The following is a 12,538-nucleotide window of genomic DNA, read 5'->3' as shown; positions in this document are numbered from 1 at the left end:
ATTATTTGACAATTGTTATCTCTGGGATTTTGATTTGGAGAATGTTGTGTACAGCTTGTCTAAACTAGATGAAGCAAGTTGTGGCATAAGTATCTAGGACACATAATTCTTTCTTCCAAGGGTCAATCAGAAAGGGGATCCAGTACCGCGAGAGTTCAAACAAGGGTAAAAAATGAGCAGTTTGCTAGATCTGCATAAGAGATTGGTAGGCCAGATAGAGCAGGGTTTAGTGATCCAGAAAAGATATACGGAATAGAATGACTGAAGAAATTAGGAGCCACTATGTTTGAGGGTTCCACAGATCTGGCTGGCGCTGAGGTTTGGTTAAATATGCTAGAGAAATGTTTTGATGTGATGAGTTGTCTTGAGGAACAAAAAGTCAAATTGGCCATATTCCTACTGCAAAGAGAGGCAAAGGAATGATGGAAATCCATATTACCCAAGCGTAGTGATGTACGTACTTTAGACTGGCAGACTTCTAGAGTCATATTTGAAGATAAGTATTATTCTAGCACATACTGTGAGGCAAAGAGGGATAAGTTTCTGGGGTTGAAGCAAGGGTCACTTTTAATGGTCAAGTACGAGAGGAAGTATATCGAACTTTCACGGTACGTTGATGTTATTGTGGCATCTGAGAGTGACACGTGCTGAAGGTTTGAAAGAAGGTTGCATTTTGAGATACGCACCCTAGTTACAGTCATTGCTAAGTGGACAAATTTTTCAGAGTTAATGGAGATTGCTCTTCGTGGAGCAGTGTATAGTAGAGGAGAAGTCAACAATGAAGCTTAATCGTGGGGCTTCAACAGCTAGCAATTATTGAGGTCGTGAAAGCGGAGGTTTACATATGGGGTAAATGTTTCAGGCCGTTAAGACTTTAAGAGTTGGTTTAGAGGCCAAGTATCGAGATATATGAGTTCAGATAGTGCTTATTAAAGGTAGAACAAGAGAATACCTAGTCAATCTGCTAGATCAGTAGTAAGATCACAGATAGGTTAGGAGTCTGTTGCTAGTGTAGTCAGGTGAACCCCATGTAAGAGTTGTGGCGAGAATAATCGAGGTCAGTGTCTTGTTGGTGCTAGTATGTGTTACCAGTGTGGACAAAAGATTATAGTATTCTATTTTCACTAATAAGTCCTCAGTAACTACTTTATTGAATAAAATATAATTTTAAATCACAAACTACGAGTTTTATGACATAAATTTCAACAAAGTCTTAGGCATTTGATTATATATTCAAATAAGAAAACTAATACATAAAAAAAAAAGTCCCACAGTATTCTTTAGGTTACATGTCAAAATAAATAAAATTAACTGAAATCTTAGGGATTTGATTACCTATTCAAAGATGAAGAGTTACCCTAATGACCCAATTGACGATAGAGGCGTGCATTGTAGAGAGACAAAAGTAGCTACTTGGATTCATTGGCAGTATACGAGTCGACTGTCTGTCACACCCCACCCCAAAAATTACTTTATGCAACCAAGTGGAGGTGTTCTGCCTAGACATTCAACACATCACACCCATGTGATAAAATGTTAATCGCCTAATAAATGAAAATGAATGCATACATAAATGTAAAATACAAAAATTGACATAAGTGAAACAATAATCTTCATTGATAATTAAACCAGGAAAATACATTTAAGTTTCAGTACACAAATTTTTCAAAAGAGCTAAGTACAGACTTAAGACCAGTGACTTGACTCTTCTCGCCTAGCTCTACATGCTATGTAAGGTAACAGTGGCCACTGCCAAATGATGCGATTACAAAGGCATAGCAGACAATCAAGGTTGCAAGTTCAACGTAGGATATTCTTTGCTACCTGGAGGGGGGATAAAACAAACATTGAAAAGTTAGACGAAAACGTCTAGTGAGTGAGATCTTTTATCATCATCCTTTTTTCATCAAAATCATGTTAATGCGTCATAAACATTTTGCCAAATCAGGCGGTGCAAATAGTCTTTAGCATTATCGAGAGATTGCTTTTAAACCCAAATCATTACTAAACCATTTAACATAATTATCAAGGAATACGTTACGTTTCAGTTCTTTCATCGCAATTCATATTTCAGAATCATTCTGCATCTTTGTACGCTTTCCTCGGCTCAAGCATTTACCACACTCTTTTGCCAGGTTGCAGCTACTCAGAGTAACCTTAACACATTTGGCAAGTTCCATAAATTTCACTTCACATAATGCATTTTCCAATGCTAGATCGCACAGCAAGTATGGGGCATCCTACTTAAGAACACATAACATGAATAAAACATTTTATTCCATATCAGACAACAAGAATAGAGCATCTTATTCCATATCACATAGCAAGATAAGTCATTCTTATCGTATAGGGTACAAAAGATCATTTCCTTTAATCTTATCAAATTCCATGCATTCTTTATTATTTCGTCACATTATCCTAATCCAACAGATGTTCAATTCATATTTAAGGCATAAACATTTTGAGAATTGGAAAGCATAAGGTAAATCATATAGCTCATGGTCTAAAGGAAATACGTTCAAGAATTCAAACACATTTTGGAGATCCTTTTTATTTTGAAAATATTTAATAAGAAAAACCACTCACACTCAACAATCGACTAGCTCCTTCGCCTGACTCCTAGGCCAAGAACTTCCTTGCAAATGTTCTGTTGGTACTCAAGCTTTAGGGAATTCCTGGAATCTTGGGAAATTTCCTCAATTCTTTCTTAACTGAACACTGGGTACAAAAACAATCCCAATTGACTGGATTCCTTCTTATTTATAGGCTTCTCCAGTGACTTTTTCACTTAGAAATGATGACCTATGTTGGTGATGAGAACGGTCTAATCAAGAACGCCACATGTCTCCGCCAAATCCTTATCCTGGATTTGGATTGGACGACGAGGTCAAATCAATCGTCGACATACTAGCACAAGGACTGCACTATCTTCTAAGTGGAGTAGGCTCAACGCCTAATCGTTCGTCGCACCGTCTCTCTCTACTTTCTTTATCGCATCACTTTCCCGCAATATGCGAGTAACTCTTTAATGATAGTCTCCTTACACTAATTATTCCCTTTGCTTGAATCTCAGTGCATCAAGAAAAACGCGTTTAGGGTCTCAAACTGTTATATTATTTTAAATATAATATTTATTATTAATGTGGCTCATGTGCATTATATGTTATTTTATCTCTTTTGAGCCTATTATTTTATTAGGTAAAAAGATAATGCCCTAATTAAACAGCATGATGGTTTAGGGATTGATACTCCCATTGCCTCATTTAAGTACTTTATTCTTCTCCACAAAGAAACCTAATTAAGTTCTAAAGGGAAATCAAGTGAGAGAAACACAATCCCTCGGAAGACTATTCATGGATCAAGGTATGTTATTCTTTGGCCAAATTTAATTTGTTAATCGTTTAGTTCAAATATCTTGGTATTTACTATTTCATACAATGTTAGGGATTTATTGTGTAATCATGAAAATAAACTTACATAAATGTGTGGCGGAAAAAAGCAGGTTGTACGACGATGAAGCAGTAGGCTAGCTGTATGACGATGAAGGAGGGTCTCATGAAGGAAGGTCAAGTGAGAGAAACACAATCCCTAAAAAAAGATCATTCATGGATCAATGTATGCTATATTCTCTAACTAAATTTAATTTGTGAATCATCTAGTTCAAATATTCTTGGTATTTATTATTTTATACAATGTTAGGGTTTTATTATGTAATCATGAAAATAAACTTACATGCAAAGAGCAGGTTGTACGAAGACGAAGGAGAAGGCTAGCTGTGCAGCGACAGAGGAGCAGGCTAGGCGGAGGGGAACAAAGATGATAAGAAGAGATAGAGAGAATAGAGGTGGAGTTTTTAAAATTGATAAAAACAAGAGGAACAAAAAATCAGGGGAGCAAAAAGAATAGGGGGGGGACAATAAAGAGAATAGAGTTTTTAACAAATTGTGGGGAAATAAAAATGTGGATTTAAAAGTTTTTGCCCACGCCTATTGCGTTGACAAATATTGAAAATTTCTTTACACGTAAAATGCATGGGCAAAATTAAAAAATCAGCATTGCTAGAACTCCAACCTAATAATTTTTACTAAGAGCACATAACTTTTTGCTTATACATATATTTTCGATCACAAAAATGATGTTTTGCTCACTCATTAAAAATGTGTGGACAAAAGATACATTTGTTGACATGTATTGCTACGAAGTTCTTATAGTATTAGAATGATCCAATGTAGAGGCCTGTTAGTATAGATATTTGATCCTTGTCTTCTTCTATATACATAATGGGAATTATATTTCATTTTAATGATACTTTCCATACATTCCTTATACTTTTTGTGAAAGTTATATTAGGAGTTGTTTCTAAAAATAAGTGTACAAAATATGCTTTACGATTTTTGTTATAATAAAATTTTAAAAAATCACAATTACGATTGAAAATTTACACTCCCTCTCTTTTATTTCTTTTTACGTTATTGTGTAATATTGCCACAATCGTGGAGAATAAATTACTTAAAAAGAATTAGTGTCATATTTACTTCAGACCAAAGGTAATTCATCAAATCTTAATTTAAAAAGTGGATCTTATGTTTGTTGTTTACAAGTGTCATGTAATCGTAAGGGCTGATTAAAATAATAGCAAATTTACAGGTTTACTTTTAATGACAAAAGTTTATTTAAATTGTTAATATAACAAAATTGTAAAAATTTGAAAAAAAACCTGCAAAAATGTCTTAAATGCCCCTACTCTAATAAAAAAACTCAATCTCAAATACAATTATTCCAAAACAAAAAATACCTCATAATTGAATCAAGCTCTCCAACCACAATTATTTCAGCCCCCACCTAGTTTTACTCTACCAAAACAATCAAAGCACTTAAAACCATCAAATCATCAATTTCCCCTAAACTCTTTGTCTTCTTCATCTCCATTGAAGCCAATTTGTAAAGCTTCCTTCGTTCGTCTTCTTCATCACCATTGATGTAAATTACCCTCGAAAAAGTAACAACCATTCACAATAAATCCTCTCAATTGAAAGAAAAGCCTACACCTTCAATCTTTGTAGAAACAAAATTTGTTTTGCTTCTTCTTCTTTCATTCAAATTCGGTTCTTGCAACTTAGTTAAATTGATGGTTAATAAAACATGCCCAATTACCTTGACATGCCCAATTACCTTGACAACATTCTCAATTCTTGATAGACCGATGCAAACAGTCATTCACGATGGGCGCAAACAGTCATTCACCACGATGGTCATTCACCACCATTAATTGATTGCGATAGCATCTTGATTTTCTCCTCTAAAAAATATCAATACATAACAAATTTTAAAATACCAAATAAGATACTTTTAATAAAAAAAAATCAAATTGTTACAAACCGAAAATCCCATCACAATAAAAAACTAAATTACTATTTGATTAAGACGAATCTTAATTTTCTTTAAAAGAATTCTTAAATTTATAGAACAATTTCAATCAATTTCAAACCCCAACAACTTCAATTGAATAAGAAATAAAATTATTAATAAATAAATAATAATTTTCTTATATAAATTATTAGTAAAAAAATAATAAATTATGATTTGATTAATAAAAACCTCAAATTTAAAAAATATAACAAATTTCAAATCCCAACAATTTCAATTAAATATCAAATAATCTTAAAATTTATAAGATAATTTTTCCCATCTTTTAAAATTAGGAATTCAATAACATAAATTTATTTTTTTCTAAAAAGATATGCTTTTACTTTACATTTAAATAACAAACATAAATAATCATTTAACAAAAGAAAATCCTTATCATCTAAAAATTATACCCTCTAAACTTGGTTTACCATTCTAATTGAATTAAATAAATAATTTTTTTTGTTAAGATTGAAAAATAAATTTCAATACGCAAGATAGAAAAATTAGTATATCGACAAAAGTGAAAGCTTAAGCGTACTTAAATTTTAAAGAATTTAATCAAACTTTACCATTCAAAAAATGAAGAATGTAAATACAAAATACATCGTATTTACCTCCAAATATAGAATTTTTTAAAATAAAAAAATATGAATAAATGTAATTTGCACTGAGATTAAGGAATCTATTCTAAAATATAATTTCAAATTGTTATTAAAAATATATATTATGTATTATTTAATAATAATTACCAAGATTGTTAACAAATTGTTTAAATTATAATATCAAATTGTTATTAAAAATGTATATTATGTGTTATTAAAAATATATAATTGGTTTCGCGAAGCGACTAAAAATTAATTCAAGACGTCTAAAAATAATTAACTGAAAACTATTGTCCTAAAATATTATTAAATTGGTAAGATTTGAGGGAAATGATAAGAAATTTAAATTCAAGTTAGATTTTGAAAAGCAAAATAAGAATAAATTCAAAACGTATAAAGTGGAAACGGTTATACTAAATTATTATTAAATCAGCACGATTTTAGGAGAATGAAGGAGCTGAAAATTCAAATTGTTATCGTTAGCATCATTTTAGATATAAGGTATAAGATTTGAATTCAAAACAACGATTTAAGTTTAGCGTCATTTAGGGATACGTATTATGTATTATTTTAGAGATAACAATTGTAGATTTTTTATTTAAAATAACAATGTGAGGCGTCGTTATAGAGAGAATAAATCTCAAATATGTATTATGTATTATTTATGTCAATTTTTTATAAATAGTTTGAAGAATAAAAATTCAAAATAGTTGAATTTATCTTTGTCATTATTCTAGAGATACGAGGTATATTTTGAATTCAAATTGACAATTTTAGGAGATGATATAAAATCTAAATTTAATTTTATATTAAAAATATGTATTATGTATTATTTAATAAAATTTTAATAAATACTATGAAATCTAAAGAATCCGAAGTATTGTATTTGTATTTTTCATTATTTTAGGGGTATTATCTAAAATTTGAATTCAAATCGTTATTAAACATATATATTATGAATTATAAAAATATAAAAAATTGTTAATTGATTGATTTAAATTTTAATAATTTGTAAATCTGGTTGAAACGAGAGCCATATATCTAGGGGATGTTGAATGCAATTTTTTCCAACAAGAAAATATCATATTTAGTTAAGATTTACAAAAAATGAGTGTTGTTTAAAAATACACTGTGATCGGTAATATTTTACCTAATTTTTTGACTTATACAATGAGAAGAATTGCCATTTATAGAGGGTATATTCGGACAAAAAAGTCAAAAAAAAAATCTCCAGTTTTGCCATAAATCAAATTATTTTTGGGATTTGCTATTTTTCATTTCCCTATTTATACGGTTATCTCTAATCATAGGGATGGTAATGGATTGTGAGGCTCATATAGCTAAATCTAAAATTAACAAACATAATTTGATTGCAAAGTCGAGAATGATCAATTCGATTGCATTTAAAAATTATAGTGGACTCTTATTTTTTTTTGAAAAGCGAATACAAATAAGATTAGATTATTGATATTATAATTTCAGTTGATGATGGCAAAAATTAAACAAAAGGCTTTGTTTTGAAAGGTATTGAATGAGTTAAGAGAAAATTATAAATGTCCAAACCTAAGGATCAAGATATAAACACCAAATTAGCAAAAGGAAACAAATAATGAGGACAACCTACCAAACATAAAATATAAATAACTTACAACTCAAAAGGGAAAAATGATTTGAAGGAGAGGAGCCTTGTTCTGCCCCCGCGCGCGCGCACACACGCAAACATGATATTATGAACTCTGTGTTTTTAAAAACATGTTAGATTTTATTTGTAACTCCTAACGAAAGGCCATCCAATGACACCAATCTTGCTACAACCTTTTGGATTTTTTTTTCTTATTAGGTTCTATAATACACAAAAATAAATAAATAGCATATCCAACAAGGTTGATGCTGTAAAAACAAAAACCACCCTATCTTTATCATTAATTTACTTCCTACCTCAATTTTAGTATTAATTTTTTTTTTAATTAACACAATTTAAATTATAATTATTTCCAAAATTACTCTAAATTTATACCTTTTTTGTCATTTTTTCTAAAAAAGAAAAAAGAAAGACTGGATGAGTTCATTTCACCGTATCTCTTACCAATTTCAATTAAATGTTCTTCTCTGCATAAATGGCAACCATTTCAACCCCATCGGAAAATCCTTCACATCCATTTCCCCCAATTCTTCCCCTCTTAAAAGCGCCTCTCTCTCTCTCTTTGTCTCTCAATTCATCCTCTCGATTTATCTCTTTGTAGATGACTTCCCTTGGTTCTTATCCGATCAATTTCGGTTCGGGTAGGGTTCCGATCTCGAGCGACGGCGATGAATCGAAGAAAAATCGCCCGATTTGGAGGAGAAGGATGAGTCAAGCGGTGGCGGAATGGTTGAAGCGGCGATCCTTCGCGGCGAGGATTGGTATTTTGGTGGCCGTTGCGATGTTTGCGTTGGTGATTTTGAAGCATACTGTTCACAATCATAATTACTTCTTTATGGCCGGAGAATCAATTCACGCCGTCGGGCTTCTCGTCCTCGCTTACAAGCTCACCACTCATAAAACCTGCTCCGGCGAGTTCTTCTTTCTCCTTATTTTTTTTTTTTTTTAAATTTTGGGATTTGTGTTTGAAAATGCCGCCAATAATTGAAATTTTAGTAGGTTGTTTGTTTGGTGAGGATTAAGAATTTCTTACATTAGGGTTTTTTCCTTTTTCTTTTGGCGATTTTAAAGGTCAATTGATTTTCTTTTTAAAAATAAAATAAATGAAAATGTTTTTTCCAATATATTTATAATATTTGGTTTTTAAGTTTTAAAATATCTTTCTTTATTTGTGACATTTGAATTTAATTGCTATTTTTTTTATTAAGCCTCTTTGATACCTATTTTTCTAGTTTCTAAAAATTAAGATTAATTTCTTCCCATGTTTTGCTTTCTAAAATCAAAAATAATTTTTTTTAATTTTAAAATTTTGACTCAGTTTTTGAAAGTAGCAGTAAAAAAGCATTTAATAAAATACAAAATTTAAAGTTGGAACAAATATTTTTAGATTTAATTTTCAAAAACTAAAAACCAATATTTACGAAACATGGCTTAGGTTTTGAACTTTTTTTTCAACTTGGTAGGTTTTGAGATGTACAATTTTATTTTATGTTTTGCTTTTACTAAATACCTTCTTTTAAATGTTTATGAATAATTATTCTTCACTCAATTTTCATCACTATTAAATTTAATTTAAAAAAAAAAAAAAAAACTTAATGTCATAATTATTTGAAGTTAATTAACTGAAAGTCAAAGTCAAATGCTAAGCGTGGAATAGGAAGGTGTATAGCATATTAAAATTTAGGAATCAAATAAAAATTTGAAAGGCAAAGTGTAGGAGAGATAGCGTAACTATGATTCAATGGTACCCAATTGAATAAACATACATAATAAATATGTGGTTTCTTATAGGGGTATTTTTTTGGTAATGAAAACAGGTCTATCTTCAAAAAGTCAAGAACTCACAGCATTGTTCCTTGTTGTAAGATTGGTGTGTGGGACAATAATGGAAGTTGATATTTACACACTTTTGGACCTCATTACTTTCCTCTCCACTGCTTGGGTTATCTACATGATTCGCTTCAAGTTGAAAAACACCTATTCCAAATCCCTTGACAACTTCCATTTGTATTATGTCGTAAGTACAATCTTTCCCTTTCTCTCCTCGTTTCTATTCCCTATCTTCACAAAATATTTATACAACTAACTGACCTTATGCTAACTTATCACCTTCATGCTTCTTTTAGTTTAGTGGTCATGACTTTGGACATAAATTGTACTAAACTAGATAGGTGCCTCATCACTTTTAGTTTTGGTCTATCTATTTTCAAAATGTTCGTTTTGGTCACTTTACTTCTGAAAATCTCAATTTATACCTCTAAACTTTGAGAATTTAAACTCACTGTCTACATTTACCTTTGAAAAGCGTCAATGCATCCATTGTTATACATTTTGACTTCTTCACATGTCAGATTAATGGAATGAATATAATTAGAATTGGTACATGGACTATTTTCTAAGGAACCCTAATTGATAGTCCATACGTTGATTCGTTTATAGAAGTCCCGGTGTTTATTCACAAAATAACGTCTTACACTACGTTTATCCCAAGCAGACCATGATATAGGGTATAAATTGATAACTTACCAAAAATTTCATTGTTTTAAATTGATAATTCTAATTAAGTTTAAGAGTATCAATTGATATTTTTGGTATGTAATTTAAAAAAGTGACCATACTTTAACTTCTATTTGTGAAATTCAACATCATTAATTCAATAAAAAAAACGTTTAATTCCAATATATGGCTAATGTGGAGAATAAGAAGTGTTTCGTGCAAAAAATTTCAATCCAAAAATAGATAGATCATAGTAAACTGGTATTTAAACATAATTAAATATACGGGCATTTATGAGTTAGCATTTAACTTTGATTATTTTTAGAGTAAAATTGATTTGATATTTAGTTATTGTGTGAAATTAGGTGGTGCCTTCTATGGTTCTTTCATTCTTCATTTTTCCTTACACACACCATAATTACGTGGTTCGTGTGTTGTGGGCGTTTGGTGTTTACTTAGAATCTTTTTCAGTGTTGCCTCAGCTTAGGCTTATGCAAAATGCTAAGGTAATTTAACCTCAATTTCTTTCAGTTTTTTTTTTTTTTTTTTTTTTTTTTTATTATTATTTGATTTATCAAAATGATACTACTTTAATAATTTATTGGTTCCATTTTGATAATGCATTTGTTTGGCAGATGATTGAGCCTTTCACAGCCCATTATGTGTTTGCTTTGGGGATTTCTAGATTCTTGGCTTTTGCTCATTGGATTATTCAGGTTTTTTTCCATAGCAATCTCATGCATTACCCTTTGTTTTTTCCTTTTCTTTTTTCTTTTTTTATTTTAGATTATAATAATATTCTAAATACAACTTCCAAATCCAATTACAATTTTTATGTCTTGTATTTATATTGTAAAAACTAAATATTTCTTCTGTTTCAAAAACTTATTTCCATTTTCTAAATATTAACTAAAAATACAAAATATCTTTACCTTGAAAATATGAAAACAATTATAACAAATTGGAAAAACTCATACAACTCTTTTCAAACCCTATAAAATATTACCAATATGGGACCTAAATATTTTATCTAATTACATTCGCATTTTTTAGACAATAATTCTCAAAATTTATTATCATATAATTGTATTAAATATTTTTTTTAGGTATATGAAACTCGTGGAGAATATTTGTTATTGGTTGGGAATGGTTATTTTTGGTTCATGGCGGCTTTCATTGCGGAAATGATTCAATCCTTTATCTTAACCGACTTCTGTTATTACTATATAAAAAGGTAAAGATTCTTCCTTTTTCAAATTTCAAAATTGTAAAATGATCCTCAGAGTATATGGACATTATATCTTCGAACTTTCAATTCCAAAATTAAACCCCTTAAAACTCACACAACTTGTAAAATTGAATATTCAAATCTTCATTTTTATAGATACGGTAACAATTATATAGTTTAAAGAGAGTTAGATTTCTATCGCTATTGTAAGTCTAGAATTCAATTTAACATTAACATTTTAGAAGCGCAATTATGACTACACCATGTTTTAGATCATTCTTTCCCTTTGATCTTTTTCCAACTATGGGCTGAGTTTTTTTTTTTTTTTTTTGGATTATATTATGTTTTCTAATTCATTTTATTATTTTGAATTTGCAGTATTGTGCAAGGCAAATTGAGGATGCCTGTTTAAAGTCTTTTTTCTCTCAAAGTAAATTGAAAATTGAACATTATTCTAGAGGTTTCAAATTTGGCATATACTTGTAAACCTTTTGTTGGCTACACTTAATTGCTAACTCGTGGAAATTTAATCATGTATCTTTTTCCAATCATTACTATTAATTTCCATAAGGAATGTTCTAAAAATATAACAAATCGGTAAAATATTTACACCATATAAAATAATTTTAAAAGTAGAAAAAGTCTACAGGCCCACGGTGAAAAATATAAAAAATACACGCGAGATTAATGGGCCACATGCACCCAAGTAATCATATTTTAAACGATCATGATACACATCATGTAGTTTTTTTAATAATGGAATAAGAGCTTCAAATCTAAATGATCGTGTTGCTATGGTAAACGATTGTTTAGATCATATCCACCTGATCGTGTAATTTCTTTTTTAAACAATGGATAAATAGCTTCAAGTTTTAACAATCATGTTGACCAGGTTAAATAATCCTATTTTTCTTGTTGCCCTGCCATTACACATACCATTACATAGACCAATACAATCACATATACTTTCTAATATTGCTTTAATTGTTGATACATATATATTTTGGTACGAACAAGATATTTAAATAAGTACATTTAAACCAAAAATTTTCTTACCAAACCTACAAAAATGCCTATATATCAATGAATTGTTACAAAAATATGGTTTCACTGCTCTAATGGATTCTGACAAAACATAGTAAGAAAAGAAAAGGAAAAAAA

General features: G+C 30.0%; 1 protein-coding gene across 1 annotated transcript; it reads left to right on the top strand.

Moving 5' to 3' along the window:
- Window positions 1–8,096: 8,096 nt before the first annotated feature.
- On the top strand, window positions 8,097–11,910 carry LOC103499222 (uncharacterized). The gene is made up of 6 exons (XM_008462171.3): window positions 8,097–8,564; window positions 9,471–9,670; window positions 10,515–10,655; window positions 10,785–10,865; window positions 11,256–11,383; window positions 11,756–11,910. The coding sequence occupies exons 1-6, from the start codon at window positions 8,255–8,257 to the stop codon at window positions 11,787–11,789; spliced, it is 894 nt and encodes a 297-aa protein (XP_008460393.1). The 5' UTR covers window positions 8,097–8,254; the 3' UTR covers window positions 11,790–11,910.
- The last annotated feature ends 628 nt before the right edge of the window (window positions 11,911–12,538 follow it).

Source organism: Cucumis melo, chromosome 4 (genome assembly GCF_025177605.1).
Source record: "Cucumis melo cultivar AY chromosome 4, USDA_Cmelo_AY_1.0, whole genome shotgun sequence".
Classification (NCBI taxonomy): domain Eukaryota; kingdom Viridiplantae; phylum Streptophyta; class Magnoliopsida; order Cucurbitales; family Cucurbitaceae; genus Cucumis; species Cucumis melo.
Note: the sequence above shows the minus strand (reverse complement) of the source record. Positions and strands in the feature narration are given on the sequence as shown.

Bases quoted from the DNA above. Each gene is read 5' to 3' on its own strand.
- LOC103499222 (XM_008462171.3), top strand. From the start codon at position 8,255: ATGACTTCCCTTGGTTCTTATCCGATCAATTTCGGTTCGGGTAGGGTT. The intron at 8,565-9,470 runs GCGAGTTCTTCT...TAATGAAAACAG, and splicing joins CACTCATAAAACCTGCTCCG to GTCTATCTTCAAAAAGTCAA. The intron at 11,384-11,755 runs GTAAAGATTCTT...TTGAATTTGCAG, and splicing joins TGTTATTACTATATAAAAAG to TATTGTGCAAGGCAAATTGA.